The following is a 16,646-nucleotide window of genomic DNA, read 5'->3' as shown; positions in this document are numbered from 1 at the left end:
CTCTGGATAAATTACTTTAAACTCTGTACCTCAGTTTCATTGTCTGTAAAATGGGGATGTTGTCATATAGATTTTTTGTGGAACTTTAATGAAATAATGTACATACATTGTCCAGCTTAGTACCTGGAACAAACAAATATTCATTCCCTTTCTCCTCACCACGAAAAGTGTGTATTTCACCTCAGCTTTGCGGAGTTAAGGACATAATCAGGGGCCATGGGACAAGGTAAAGCTTGCCCACTCACCTCTTCACATTTCCTCAGTGGTTTCAATGGACCAGATCTCCATAATACCATGATCTAACCAACTGAGCTAGTTTTCAGACTTTTAAAGCAGAGTTTAATAAAAAATGTAAATGCAATAATTAGTATTTTTCACACGGAAAACATTGCTTATCCCACTCTGAGCCTCAATTTCCCCATCTGTTAAATTGGAGATAGTGTCAGCAGTCCCACATGGTGACCATGCAGCTCAGAGACGATATCTATAAAACACCTGGAACAATTAGAAGTCTATAGCTGGTGCTTCATAATGGAGTGATTTTCTCTTTAAATTGGGTTTAAATATATCTGAGTTTCCAGGTCTTATAGTTTAATACAGCAGCTGAGAGAGAAAATGCTGCCCATCCTTTTTCAAAGTGACCCAGAAGTTCCTCATCCATGGGCAAAGTTGGGTATGCATTGTTCACCATGACGTTGCTTAGAATAGCAAAGGACTGGAGGCCATCTAAGTGTCTCTCAGCAGGTGACTCATTAAATTATTACATGTCCACACAATTATTTGTTACTCTAGAACCTTTAAAAAGAATGCAGTTGGTCTATATGTGTTGACATTGGAAAGATCACCAAGAAATAGCTTAGTTCCACTTGAGTTGGAAAGAAAAAAAAAATATATATATATATATATACACACACATATATATGTATATATATCATGTATGTGTGTTTATATATACATATAGCATCACAGTACACACACCCCATGAACACAGAGTCATATATAAAATTTCTGGATGATTATATACACACAAACACACACACAAATATTAACAATACTTCATTTGCAAAACAATATGTCCAATAACATTGCAAAGCAAACCATTTAATATGAAATTTTTTGAAAATATGTACACATATATATCTGAACATGTATGTAAAAACAGTTTGAGCTGATTCCCCTCAAACTGACAAAGTGGTGATTTCTGCAGATAAAATGATTTGGAGCATGAGTTAATTAAGGGGGCTCTTTGTATTCTGTGCATTGTTTAAATATTTTACAGGGGGGCCTGGCTGGCTCTGTCTGTAGAGCGTGTGACTCTTGATCTTGGGGTCATGAGTTCAAGCCCCACATTGGGTGTGGAGCCTACTTAAAAAATAAAATGAAATAAAATAAAAAATAAGTAAATAAATAAATATTTTACAAAGAATATTTCCCAGTATTGCCGTTATAAGTGGTAAAAAAGTAAATATAATTGGAAATTTATACTGACGTGTACTGTTCTTAACTATATATCTTAACTGTTCTTAATTACAGTAGTGATGTTCTATAAAGAGGACAGACATTTCAAAGATGGAGACTTTCAATTTTAACTCTAATGTCATAGTTTTCCTTTATAATTATGAATGTATTATATTTATTTAAATACATCAATGAATATACGCATTTTCATTTGAAAAATTCAATATTGATTCAATGAAAAATATAGTAGTTTCCTCCGGGAAGGAAACCAGCTTTTCATAGTATAATCTTGTGTGCACTATTACAGACATAATTTTTTCAACATATTGAGCTGTCTTTGCTTTTCATTCTTTTCTTCTTTTAAATCCAAGAGCAAATTAATTCATTGATTGATGAATTCAAGAGCTAATGCCAAAGAGTAAGTCTGTTTATGATCAAGGCTGTTGAGTAACTCAACTGAAGCCATTTTTAGGCTGAACACATCGCATGTAAACTAAACTATAAACCAAGTTCAAGGGTCTGCTTGCCCGTGCTAGCCGTGATGCCACTCTTCTTTCTTGTCCCCACAGATGACAGAAGGCAGACACTGCCAGGTACACCTCCTGGATGATCGGAGGCTGGAGCTGCTGGTTCAGGTGGGTGTTGCCCAGACAGAGACCGCCTGTACTGCTTCCCTCTGTGAGCCTCCAGGCCTGTGGTCAGGCCACTCGCTTATATGTGCCAACGACTTGGGATTGTTTGAGGGGCAAAAGAACAGCTTCGAAGTCCGACAACTTGGTCTACGTGTAAGAGTAGTTATAGTCTGGGGACATGGATTTGAGACCCTTGGGTTCCAATCTCAGTTATGACACTCAGTAGCTGTGTGACCCCCAGGAAGTGACTTTACTTCTCTGAACCTCTTGTTGGTGAGCTGGACACCATCATGTTTCCCTGAAAGGGTTATTGTGAGCTGCAAATCTGCATCCTGCCACCTTCTTGCTACATGACATTGTCCAAGTTAAATACCCAGCATCATCAGCTGTGAACTGGGATGGAGAAGGCTTAGTTTTCCTCGTAGAATTGTGGCTAAAATCAAGCTAGCTTATATATGTGAATAAAATCCTTTTGTAAACTATATGGAGTGTTATGAGTGGTGGTATTTTAATTGTTGATCCTTTTCTCTTTATTTACCCAACACTGTGGACCAAGGATCTTAAAAAATTGTGGAAATCCCCTCTGATAGCCACAACTGTAGCTACAGCTAGAACTCTCTCCTTTGACCAAACCTAAAGTCTTCTGAGGCTCCTTTCTCACCCACTATGCACAGGCTTCAGTTAGAATGAAAATAGCACAGTCAACACTGTGTCACCAGAGTAGACCTCTTAGTCCAGATTTCTTCCTGTTTCTTTCTTTCTTCTTTTCTCTTAAATCATGACCATCCTTCTTCCCCAACAGCAAGCATCCAACTCTCAAATCACCATAATGAGCCCTAAATTGTTTGGCTCTAAGTTCAAAAAGAGCCCATGCAAATGCCCTCCCGCATATCCCCCTTTCCTTCCTGAGTCCCTGTAAGTCAGGTGTCCACTGTCACTCTGGATGTTCCCCCTGATTCCAAACCATGCTCCTTGCCACCCATCCGGTGCTTCTCAAAAGCTCATAGATTAGATCCTTCTTCTAACTAAGTGCTTAGTAAACACTGGTGATGATCATCTATACAATGGGTAAAATCACTCTAGTTCTAGAGAGAAATGAAAGGCTTAGGTTTTGGAATCAGACAGAACTGGGTTCAATTCCCTGCCCTTATTGACTGGAACATCAAGCCAGGTGTTTAGTTTCTTTTAACTTTGGTCCCCTCATCTCTAAAATGGCAATAAGAACCCCTATCTCATAGGCTCATTGTAAGGATGAAATGAGACAATGGTTAGAAAGAATTCAGCACAGTAAATGGTAACCAGGAGTAGAGTAGTAGTTTTATCTGTGACCCCACAGCCTTGGGTCTTCAGACTCTTCAACTGGCCCTCACCAAGCAAAGTTATTCCTACGATCCAGGAGGTGAGATGTTTGATATTCTTTGTCTTGGTCACTAGCACCATACTACATATAAAAGAGTATTTTTCCAAAGTATCATTGCGTTAGTAAACATACTGTTCCCTAGAGGAAAAAGTAAGGTACTGGACTGAATTGCAAAATACATGAAAATGATGATCTCATTGGGGTTCCTATTACAATTTCTTCCCCTTCCCAATCTCTTGGAAAATGTATAGTCAATTAACATAAACAGCAAAAGGGGGGCGGATGTATTTAAAAACAAACAGGGCGCCTGGTTGGCTCAGTCAGTTAAGCGTCTGCCTTCGGCTCAGGTCATGATCCCAGGGTCCTGGGATTGAGCCCCGCATCGGGCTCCCTGCTCAGCGGGAAGCCTGCTTCTCCCTCTCCCACTCCCCCTGCTTGTGTTCCCTCTCTCGCTGTGTCTTTCTCTGTCAAATGACTAAATAAAATCTTAAAAAACTTTAAAAACAAACAAAAAAAAGCTGCTCTAAACTATTTGGGGCAGAGAAGGGTTGTAGCTTCTGATCACATTTTTTAAATTTTTTATTGTTATGTTAATCACCATACATTACATCATTAGTTTCTGATGTAGCATTCCATGATTCATTGTGCATAACACCCAGTGCTCTATTCAGTACGTGCCCTCTTTAATACCCATCACCAGGCTAACCCATCCCCCCCCCCCCCCCCCCTCTAGAACCCTCAGTTTGTTTTTCAGAGTCCATCATCTCTCATGGTTCGTCTCCCCCTCCGATTTCCCCCTCTTCATTCTTCCCCTCCTGCTATCTTCTTTTTTTTTTCCTTCTTAACATATATTGCATTATTTGTCTCAGAGGTACAGATCTGTGATTCAACAGTCTTGCACAATTCACATAGCACATACCCTCCCCAATGTCCATCACCCAGCCACCCCATCCCTCCCACCCCCCACCACTCCAGCAACCCTCAGTTTGTTTCCTGAGATTAAGAATTCCTCATATCAGTGAGGTCATATGATACATGTCTTTCTCTGATTGACTTATTTTGCTCAGCATAACACCCTCCAGTTCTATCCACATCGTTGCAAATGGTAAGATCTCATTCCTTTTGATGGCTGCATAATATTCCGTTGTATATATATCACATTTTATTTTAACAGCCCAAACTTTTATCAAGAGAATTGCTGGACCTCGTGGCTTCACATTTCAACCTGAAAGAAAAGGAGTACTTTGGAATAACATTTACAGACGACATGTGAGTGTTTTAATCATTTTCATTTGTTTACCTTTCGTGGGGACTCCCTGCTCACTGTCATTCACAATCTGCAGAAAAAGACATAAATGCTCCAAGAGTTAGAATATGTCCTGCTTAGTTAAAGATTATCTAATACAAGATTTCTCTCCTCGGACTATTGCAAAGGGAGAAGAAAGGGAATACTGATCATTTTTAAACATCAAAATATTGTCCTAATGTTTTAGAAATTTGTTATAATGAGGTTGTTATTCTTGGGAGTCTATCTGCACATTTTTTATACTGTAGTTATGTATCAGTGATAGAAATACTCGGTCGTCATTCACTCATATATTGAAACAAGAATTAATGTTTTGGGTGGTTGGCGGCAAGACAGTTTAAAAGCAAATGTATGGCCCCCCTGGAAAATATGTTTATAGTTTTAATACAGAATGAATTTTTCCACTTCTCCCTAGGTCATTTCATGTTACCTCTTTACTATCTTTTTTTTCTTCTACTTACATTTTTTATGCTAACTTGGACATGGTATATATTTATCAATGATTTAAATGCTTTCTAAAATGAAGCATGTGTATAACAATAAAATCATAAGAAGTTAAAACTCCATGTAAAAAAATGTGTTTGGTCTTACCAGTTCTTTCCTGTGTGTGTGTGTGTGTGTGTGTGTGTGTGTTATGACAGTCCAATTTGCCTATGTTATTTGCAACCTGGTAGATTATCAGAGGAATTTTTCCCCTTTGTGGGGATAATATCCAAAGAGTTCTTCAAATATTAAAATTCAAGAAAATGCATTCCAGACACAAAATATATTGGCCAACTGCCCAGCATTCTTTCTATAACTCTCCCAGTGTAAATGTTTTTTCAGTTCTTTAGTTTAACCAGGAGAAAATAATCTCAAGAAGGGGTTAATTTTTTTTAACACCTTGCTTCTGATTATTTCTAGCCTGAGTGGGCCACAAGCCTAGGACCCCCCCACCCCCACCCCCCACCCCCACCCCGGGCTCAGGATATGGGCAGGGCAAAACCAGGCAACCACTTGTCAGCAGACAGAAAAACCTGAAAACTTTGATCCCAGACCCAAGATGCTTCCTGAATCGGAAGTACACTAGACAAAAAGTATGCTAGACATCACCCACCTCACTCTGATTCACAAAATTATCAGTTCACCCAACTATTTGAGACCCTATATGATCAGTCCTCTGCTGGATGAAATAGGAAATGCAGACATCCATTGACCACATGCTCTTAGCTGGAAAGACAAGGCTAGTTCATGTAAATTAGTGATTAAACACACACACACAGGTTGAAAGTGATTGTGCATGCAATAATTGCAAACAATATAAGACATGAAACCTAAAAGCTATGTGGTTGAACTGTAAGTGCTATAAAGACTGTAATTTAGAGAGGTCACATAGAATAGAGGCAAAAAGCATGAATATTAATTTATTCATTCAAATATTTCTTGAGTGCTCACCAAATGCCAGGCATTGTTCTAGGTCCTAGAGATTTAGCTGTGCACAGCAGAGACAAGGTTCTTGTTTTCACGGAGCTTATATTGCAATGGTATGGTCTAGCAGAACAAGTAAACAAATAGATAAATGAGAAATTACTTGAAATGGTAAGTGCTTAGAAGAACATCATCATGGCCATGATGAAGAAAAGTTGGGGGGCAGTGTTAGATAGGGTGGACGAGGAAGGCTTCTAAGAGGAGACATGTAATAAAAAGCAAGACCCAGTTCTGCAAAAGTAGAGGGACACATTCCAGACAAAAGCCAGGGCGAAAGCCTTGAGGCGAGACGGAGCTTGACTTTGGGTTTTTTTATTTTGTATTTTTTAGAAAGAAAAAAAAAAGATCCAATATGACTGGAATGTAGAGAGTAAGAAGGAAAGTGGTGCAAGTTAAGGGTTCAGAGGGAGGCAGGGAGTGGATATTACAGAATTGTGGTAGCTATGAGATTTTAGACCAGTTACTTAACATCTCTGACACTCCAGTGTTCTCTTTGGTACTTTGGGCATAATAATGGTACTTATATATAATAAGGACTACATAAGACACATGTAATAGGTTGCTAGGATTATGTACTGCCAAGTCAGGTAAGGTATGCCCAGCTCATAGCACAGGCACACACTGAAAGGAAGCTATCATGCTGTTGTTGGTACGGTAGTAAGTTCAGTGTCCAGAAGGGGGCTGAAGGATGACTAGAGTGAAATTCACTCAAGAGGATAACTACAAATGGACAAGGCAGGGCAGGTAGACTTTAGGTGGAAGGGAGAGGAATGGAAGATGACATCCCAGGGAAGACTCATTTTGTGGCCCCGTGTGTGAGCATGGAGATGGATATGGTGCATTTGCCCAGTGGTGAGGAGCCTGGCCTGATGGTGGGGCAAGATGTAAGAGGGACAAGATCATAGGTGAGTCCTGTGTGCCACATAGATGGGAGAGGTACCCCCCCCCCCAGGCCACTGTAGAATGTTTGCACGGGAATTACATGATTTATGACTGGTGTTGCAAGTTCCCCAGGCTACAAGGTTCATGATGGGCTGGAAAAGGGGTTCCTGGCCATGTGGATGGCTTCTGGGAAAACTCCCAGTTCAGGTGAGCATAATCAAACAGTGCATAAATCAGTCGTTCAGCTGTAAGTTCTTCTCTTCAGAAAGAAAAGGAATGATATGAATGACTTCCTTTAATGTCTTGAGCCACCTTCCCCCCCTCTTCTGCTCTGGGATTTCTTTCTAAATCCTCTACTGGGAGAAGAATGTCTCACTCAAGCGTCTCCTCCAGCTATCTTGTTTGGCGACAGTGGTTGATGGTTATAGTCTTTCCAAGAAGCCTGGCTCCAAACTGTCCTCTGTGTACTCCCCTGCAAGTGACAGCAGAGTCTATTTTTGAATTATGACCAGTTTGAAAGGTGTCTTCTGGCTGTAGCTGTGTTTATTTTCAGAAGAAGTAGGAGCTGGGCTTTGGGAGGGGAGAGGGAGGATCTGGCCATTTCCACCTTTCTGGGGAACAGGTCTGGAAAATTGCTTCTGTCTAAGGGTGTCTCCTTGGAATGTCTTGGTCACAAGCCTAGCTCTTTTTCTTTGTCTGGTAAATATTTTTGGAAAGTATTTTCTTTCAGCACTCCCTTTCTCCCGCCCCCCATAAAACCACTGAGTCGGATCCCTCCCAGGATGCTGTCTGAATTGAATTTCCAACTTAGACGCCACATCAGCCGTCTGCCTTTGGTGAACTTCTCTTAATAGAGTACGGCAAAGCTGAGGGGGACATTTTGTCAAGGAAACTAGCTACTGTCAATGCCCCCATACACAGGCCAAGAAGAGAAATAGAAAAAATGAATTGCACCATTACATAAGAAAAGTAGTGATGGTGCCCAACAAAAATAAATCCATGTTCCTGTTGGAGGGTGGGGTAGAGTTCCTTGAGATTACGCTTGGAAGTACCTCCTGGTGATCTGTGTGCAGAGGCAGTTTTTTACCTCCAGAGGGCAGCCTCGCCCTCCGGAGGCAGCAGCCCTGAAGTTCACCAAAATGGTTCCCGTCCCCTTAAACCCACTTCATTTTTTTTTAAATTCCCTTGTTTTGAAAGGCTTTGCTGAATAAGCTTTGTTTATGAAGAAATAACAGTTTTCACAACACAATGGTGACTTTTGATCACCATCCCATTCGCTGGGTGTGAGCTGATGGGATTTTTGACTGATACGATTCTAAGGCAAAAAAAAGCTTGCTAATTTAGGGTTGAGCTGCAAGCTTGATAGAGGTGACTGTGTAGCATCAGCTGTCTTTTTTTGAGATATTGATTAGATCTAGTATATTTGCTGATGGAAAAACCTGAGAAAAGCAGGTTATAAGCAATAAGTGCTTTTGATCTCATTTTACTATAAAACAACATGTTAACCTTATTTATATCTCAGTGATAGAATTACGGGTAATTTTCAATTTTTTGTTCTTTTAATTTTATCTTGTTGGTGAGATTATGGATGGTTTTTTTTAAGTTTATTATTATTATTTTAGCAATCTCTACACCTAATGTGGGGTTCGAACTCATGACCACAAGATCAAGAGTCACGTACTCTTCCAACTGAGCCCCTGGGTGGATTTTTAAAATCTAATTTCTAATTTATCCTTTTTAAAAACTAATTTTTGTGGTACATATACATGAATGTCTTTTTATTAAAAAAACATTTAATATCATAATTGAAGGCAATCCCTTTTGATTACTCCCCACTCCAAATGTTGCAGTTTGCTCTATACCTCTCCAAAACTGTAAGAATTTCATCCATATATAACAGTGTTTTCAGTGCGCTTCTCTGGTTAATATAATTGATTTATACAGTATATGTTATTATACAACTTGTTTTATTCATTCTTGGACATCATTCCATGCAAGTTCATGTAAATATACATTGTGCTCTTGTAATAATGCCATATCTTTCCTATATAAAAGCAAGAAGAACAATTCCAAATTAGTCTCATTTTCCCTAAGAAACTGTTAAGACCTGATACTATACACTATTTTAGGTACTTTAAGACACATATTTGGACATGTCTGAAATTGGCATATGTCTTTAAATCAGCGATTCTAAACTGGATGAAATACAGTGGAAGAGTCCCTTACCTTCTAGCCCCCTATCTTTATATATGTATTTTTAAACAAGCAGTGTTTCTAAGAACGTCCCCTTATATCACTTATATCAGCTTATTTATCTTTATAATATTCCTCCTAGGAAAGCTAGCGACAATTACCGGAAGCCTCATCTTATAACTGCAGAAACAAAGACACACTTCTTCCAGTGTTGAGACTAATAAGTGACAGAGATCAGCAAAAAGTTATAAAAGCTGATTCAACTTTCTAGTCTCCTATATACCAAAGTCCTGTAGTGCAAGTCCTGGGCTCAAATCTTGGCTCTGCCAATTTTTTTGCAAGCTTGTTGTAAAATACACCTTAATACATAAAAACTTCCAGCTCGGTGGGCACAGAGTAGCCGTTACCATTATGAGTAGCTGTTACTATTAATGATTATTATTACTATTACTCTTGTAATTGTTTATGTCCACTTTTCCTGTCTACTTATAATGAATGCAGCTTAGAGCTTTCTGAGTTTTTTTAATCATTTATTCAAAGACCAAAAAGGTTGGAAAATATCTTCTGGCCCATTATAGGTTTTGTTATAATTTGACATCCCACCACTATTTGCATGTTTTTAAGCTTTATATAAGCAAGCAAAATGGAGTCTATGCCTTCTGGGAATATGCAGTCTTTAACGCATCAACTGGTGGACAGCCTTGGAAAAGACCTGGAAACAATTCCAAGCCACAGTGTCATCCTTTGGATCCCTCAGAGGTCAAAATTTAAGGAAAACTGTTTATATTCATGAATTTTACTGAGGCTCTTGAGTAAATAAACAAATACATGCTCAAACATTAGGAAGTCCATAGTTTAGAAACAGCACTCAGAGAATATGTAACCCGTACTTTTTAGAAAGCTGTATTACTGTTCTTTGTGTCTGTCTGATTTCATGAAACCAGGATTTTTCCCCTTCTTGACTATCTAAAATATTTCAGATACCACACTTAATAAGAATTTAAAGATTAATATATTAAGTTTCACCTAGTTTTTTACCTCCAAAGGTACCAGATGGTATCAGTTTCTTGTTTATCCTCTCAGAGATATTTTATTTATGTGTGTGTGTGTATTTTTAAATTTTAAAATGACTATATACTGTACTCACGGTTATGCCCCTTGTTTTTCCATTTAACACCATGTCTTAGAAATTGCTCAAAATAAGTTTGTAAAGACACTCTCCATCTTTTGTATGGCTCTCTTGTATGTTATTGCTCAGTTTAAATTAATTTTTAAACAACACCTTGCTGGACCTCTCTAGGTTGTTTTGAGCCTCTTTGCTATTACAACCAATGCTACAGTAAGGGACTTTATACATGGGCCATTTTTCACACGTGCAAGTTTACCTTGATAAATTCTTGGAAATCAACAGTCTGGTTCAGAGGCAGATGCTTTTATAACTTTGACAGTAATTGCTAAATTAACCTCATTACCAGTTGTAACAGGTTATACGCCTACGGTCCATGTATGACAGTAACTGTCTCCCCAACATTGTGTGTTATTGAACCTTTCTCTGACCTTCTGTTTAATCCTTTTTCTTTGCTTTGTCCTCACAGAGGTCAGCAGAACTGGCTACAGTTAGATCACCGAGTTCTTGACCATGATCTGCCCAAGAAACCAGGTGCCACCATTTTGCACTTTGCTGTGAGGTATGTATCCATAGAAACATCCAGCATTCCTACCTCCCTTTAAAAAAAAAAATTCTGGTGATCAGATAGAGAATAAAAAAAGAACAGACCTATCAAAACATTATTGTGTGAAAAAGATTCTCTACTGTCTTAGTCTGGAGACGAAGTTGCCATAGATACTATGTAGAACTGTTTTCTTTGAAGATGAAGGATAGGATCACCTTCCTTTATTCCTCAAAGTCCTTTGGATCCATTTAAAGCTGGAAAACATAGGTACTTTGTTTTAATACCTAAGGCTGTTTTCAACTCAGCATACTTTAGGATTTTTATAATTTGAAATATGGCAAACATTTACTACACATTATGAACATTTCCTAGAGACTGTGGCAAGAATTGAATTTTATACAATTTCACGCCTCCGTTTGAATAGAAGATAAAATGCAAACAAATGCTCATGGAAAGAATTATCTTAACAGTGCAGAAATCTGGGCGCCTGGGTGGCTCAGATGGTTAAGCGTCTGCCTTCGGCTCAGGTCATGATCCTAGGGTCCTGGGATCGAGTCCCGCATCGGGCTCCCTGCTAGGCGGGGAGCCTGCTTCTCCCTCTGCCTCTCTCTCTCTCTCTGACTCTCATGAATAAATAAATAAAACATTAAAAAAAAAAAAGTGCAGAAATCTGAATTCAGCTTGCAGACAGAGAGATTGCTGAGAAGGATGTAAGGAGTCCTTGACTTGTTCCCTGGCTCTGCTTGGGCAGGTCACTTACCCATTCCTAGGGGCCTCCATACATACTTTCTCCGGAAATGGAGGCATTCAACTCAGTAATTTCTTAAAGCCATGATAGGAATCGTTTTCCACATGAAATATTCACACTCTAAAATAAATAAAATGTTATGAAAAGTAACACCTGTGTTCCCGTACCTAGCTTGAGAAGTAAAACATTCCCAATTTTGCTGAAAGCCCCTTTCTGTGAACTAGCAGCTCTTTCCCCTCTACCTGAATTTGATGATAAATTTCATGATAAGTTGTTTTCCTTGTCTGAAGCCAAATCTGATAAAATAAGCTAAGGTCGTAGATTTTCCATGAATCCAAATAAGTTTTCATAAAGCTAGATCAACCTAAAGAATGTCTCTGTATTCTGAGCTTGTGTTATTTTTTGGATATTGAAATATGCTTTGTTTGAGGCGCCTGGCTAGCTCAGTTGGTAGAGCATGCAACTCTTGATCCCTGGGTTGTGACGTGTTTGACAGTTGGACAGTTTAGTTCAGAGGCACATGCTTTTGTAATTTTGATAGCTTACTTAAAAAAAGAAAGGAAGGAAGGAAAGAAAGGGAAGAAAGGGAGAAAGAAGGAAGGAAGGAAAGAGAAAGAAAGAAAGAGAAAGAAAGAAAGAAAGAAAGAAAGAAAGAAAGAAAGAAAGAAAGAAAGAAAGAAAGAAAGAAAGGAGGAAGGGAGGAAGGAAGGAAGAAAAATGATTTGTTTTATGACATAGTAGTGGAAGCTTCTTATTATGATTACCTGGCAAAATCATGTTGATTTACACAATTTTTTTTTTTACTTCATTTCATTTACTTCCGTCTGCTCCATGAAACCCAAAAGTATGGTAATAAGATGTCCTACCTTTTTTTTAAGCATCTTTTTTTATATGAATTGTGATTGTCAATGGTAGCTGCTCCTAACTCAGGGAATAAAGTACTGACAATCCCCAATTTGTTTTTTGCTTTTTGCTTTGGTATCTGGCTTAGAATTTCTTTCATACCACCAGACATATTTTTGAAACCCAGGAAGGAGGTAGCATAAATGGCGATTTGTCCAGGAGCATAGCTGGTGTGGAGAATTGCACGGAAATCCTAAAGAAAAACATAGGAGTTTCCTGGGAAGAGTATGACATGAGTGCTTGTGTTCATGGAAATGGGAGGAAAAGACAAACAAAAACTACAAGCAGTAGGAAAAAGTGCATATTAGTCATTAAGCAGGGGTCAGAGCATACAGAAATTTTAATCTTGTGTGTGAAAAATGGCTCAACATACGTCAATAAATTTTTTCACAAAAGATTATATTTTGACTATAAACATTTCAAATTATATGAACTTACTCTCCCCAGCCTTCCTCCCTCCCCTCCACCTCTGACACCCTTCCCTTCTCAGAGAAAAATAAGGATGATGTGCTGCTTGGTGACTGACTTTGTTTTTACCTGGAGATTTCTCCTTGTGTCTGTGAAAATCCACTTTGTTTGCACTTTCATAATTTAGGGGTCCAGTCTCCTATGAAGCACTTAGGCTGTTTCCAATTATGTATGCTTTAATGCAGGCTGTGGTTAAGATCCTTGCATTTTCATCTTTGCACACACGTGTGTTATCTATGCGGCATAACTAGTCAGCAAAATCCTGTGTTTGGAGAATTTAAACAAGTACCATTTATTTAGTCATCCGATTGTGAACTCCTCTGACAGCTGATATCTGGTCTAGTTTTGGTCTCAAAAATACCAGGGGGAGAAAACTCTATCTTCCCTTCTATTCAGTCATTCCTAAGGTGGCCCTATCTTCTGGAAGCAGGTTCCTGAGATGCCCGAGCAGCCTGCTACTTGTTCCCCTGAGTTTCAGCACTTACTTGAGCATTATCTCGAGTGTCCCATAATCACATGGCATGACTTTCCCTTAACTCCTTGCATGTTTAAAACCCTTATCAAGTTTTTAATTATTCACTTAATTTTTCCTCCCAACAGTAGAGTGAGATCATAATAATCTTTGTTATTATTCCAATTAAGTACTTGCTGTTACTCCAGCTTAATTAAAGAGATGATAAAGCAAAAGCACGCAAAGAATTAAGTGAACTGATGGAGGTCACTCAGTGGAATGTTGTTCTTTGGAGGGCTTACGAAGGGGGTTAGAGGAACCCCTGTGAAGTCTGGTGCCTCTCAGAGGGCCTCTAGCCTCTTCTTTGGGGAGAACAGAACTGTTGGTGAGACTTACAACCCCACAGGCGCCACCACCAACCCTTTTAGTCATTGAAGAATAGAACCAAAGACAGCTTTTGATTCTAAATATTTTTTTTTAAAGATTTTATTTATTTACTTGAGACAGAATGAGAGAGAGAGAGAGAGCACATGAGAGGGGGGAGGGTCAGAGGGAGAAGCAGGCTCCCTGCCGAGCAGGGAGCCCGATGCGGGACTCGATCCAGGGACTCCAGGATCATGACCTGAGCCGAAGGCAGTCACTTAACCAACTGAGCCACCCAGGCACCCTGACAGCTTTTTGATTCTATTTGGATATTGGTCACTACAGGAGACTCCGGAAATACACCAGACCTCTTTTTTTTTTTTCTTTTCAACTGAAGTATAGTTGACACATACTGTTACATTAGTTGCAAGTGTATGACATAGTGATTTGAGGAGCCTATACGTTATCCTGTGCTCACCACAAATGTAGCTGTCCTCTGTCACCGCACAATGCTTACCATTGGCTGTATGCCTATGCTGTACCTTTCATCCCCGTAACTTCTTCATTCCGTAACTGGAAGCAGTCACCCAGGTGCAATCACGAAGTAGTGAATGCACAATGACAAAGGATTCCCCACAGTGGTAGCACATTACAAGGATGTGCATCACGGTTTTTTTCATTGCAAACGGTTAGAAATATCCAAATGCTGACAATGAAGATTAGGTTCAGTAAGTGATGGCATTCGTACAGTGAACGATTGGTCACTTTAATAAAAGAGATTAGTGTTTTTTTTTTTTAAGTACATTGCATTTCAATGTTTCCCCACAGAGAGAGGGGGTGCGTATCTGAATCATCCTAGGAATTTTTCAAACTAGACAATCATACCCCTCCAAGCCCCAAATCCCCCACATTCCTGGCCCAGATTCTGATCCGGTGCACTAGAGATGGTAAATGCGCTCTTGTTCAAGTTGGTTGTGACAAATAAAGAGACATCGGGATAGAAAGTGAGTTTGCAAAATGCTATAAAAAATATAAAGAAATACAATTTTTTAAAAAAATTGTAGTGTTTATGAAAAAGAAAAAACCATTCAGTTTTGCTCTCAAGAAGTTCTCTCTCTATGGATATGTAGCATTAACCCTGTGGTAGGCACTGGGCTAAATATTTGACGTGCATTGTCTCAGTGGGTCCTGAGCTAAACACTGGGGTCCTGCAGCTCTGGGAGAGGGGGTGACTTTCTCTTGGTTAATTCCCCTCAGGGCACAGGGAGCAGCTCAGAAACATAGGCTGCTTCTGCATGGAAGAAAACCCTGAAGGTGAAGGGCGCTTAGCGTTCCCTTTATGAACTTCAGGATTAAACCTTTGTCTTCAGTTACAAAAGCTCAGTGATAACGTGCTAAATACGCATGTGACACCTGGGTATATAGACGCCCCATAATTTATTTATGCACCATAATTCATTGAACCAATTCTCCATTTCCATGTGAGTCCAAACTCCCCCAGGTTGCTGGGGGACTTCTCCGGGCTGGGGGGTTGTTATTTGCTGCTGTAAATTATCTTCTGCAAACACATGGGCCTCTTTGGTAATGCAGCCCAGATGTGAGCATTGGAAAAGCTTGATAGTGAGTGAGCACACAAGCATTTAAATCAGAGAGCGGGGCCTTGGCGTGACCTCACTGGAAAAGCTCCCATTCCATCACGGGAGGGCAGGCGGAGGTGGCTCAGGCTGGTACCACCCAGCTCCACACCGAGCAGCATCTCAGCGTCTTTTACTCCCTTCTTCTGACTACTTGTTGCTCCCCCCTCCTTCTCCCCTTCTGGTCTTCCCTCTCCTGCCCCTTTTCCTCCTCCTCAAGCCCCCTCTGCTGTGCCCTAGGGCTATAAGGGATCACTCAGAGGTACCCCTAAAGCATCATCATCTGTGACACTCAGGGCTGAGAACTCTCTGCATTACTTGGAGAGTTCTAGTAGAAATGTGAGGGATATAAGGGAAATTGCTACCTTTCTGCCAAAGTTGTTGCAAACCTACAGCCTTTGAAAAACTTGAGAGTGCTCTCGGCACCCCCTGTCCTGGTTCTGGAACACTCAGCCTTTAAAAAGGGTTAAACTCAAGGAAGCGTCATAACTGTAACCTGTGGGTCCCCATCATTCCGCCTGACTTTTTTTTTTCTTTTTTTAAGAACGCCAAATATATGAAATACAACACAACAGGTAAAAACAAACAAGCAAAGACTCTGGTGAAAAAAGAGATTTGTTCATATGGAAAGATGCCCCCGATAAATTCAAGCAGACCACAAAGCATGTGTGACATGATTACACTTAAACGTGAGTAGGGAGAAAGTTTAAAACGTTAACAGTAGTTAATCTCTGGATAGAATGATTCTGGGAATGATTTTTTTTTTGTCTTTTTGTTAATCTATATATATTTTTTTTTTTTCCTCGATAATGAACATATTACTTAAGCATTTTTTTTTAATGCAAACAGCAGTTAGGCTCTGGGTGGAATGATTATGAGAAAGATTTTTTTTCTTTTTGTTAATCTATATATATTTTTTCATATGATGAATACATTACTTAAGCATTTTTTTTAAAAAATGCAAACAGTAGTAAATCTCTGGGTAGAATGATTATGGGAATGATTTTTTTTTGTCTTTTTGCTTATCTCTCTCTATTTTTTTTCCTACAATGAACACATTACTTTAAGCATTTTTTTTTTTAATGCAAGCATTAGGATTGATAAGAGG

General features: G+C 39.4%; 1 protein-coding gene across 5 annotated transcripts in view; it reads left to right on the top strand.

The window, feature by feature from the left end:
- FRMD4B (FERM domain containing 4B) overlaps positions 1-16,646 on the top strand; it is a 325,272-nt gene that overhangs the window by 201,445 nt on the left and 107,181 nt on the right. For all 5 annotated transcript variants that reach the window (XM_032411740.1, XM_032411738.1, XM_032411737.1 and 2 more), the window contains 3 exons: positions 2,028-2,093; positions 4,625-4,719; positions 10,894-10,986. In XM_032411740.1, coding sequence (XP_032267631.1) covers positions 2,028-2,093; positions 4,625-4,719; positions 10,894-10,986 — 254 coding nt within the window. The remainder of the gene's footprint in view (positions 1-2,027; positions 2,094-4,624; positions 4,720-10,893; positions 10,987-16,646) is intronic.

This window comes from Phoca vitulina, unplaced genomic scaffold, assembly GCF_004348235.1.
Source record: "Phoca vitulina isolate PV1807 unplaced genomic scaffold, GSC_HSeal_1.0 scaffold13, whole genome shotgun sequence".
NCBI classification, from domain to species: domain Eukaryota; kingdom Metazoa; phylum Chordata; class Mammalia; order Carnivora; family Phocidae; genus Phoca; species Phoca vitulina.
This window is presented reverse-complemented; position numbering and strand designations above follow the sequence as displayed.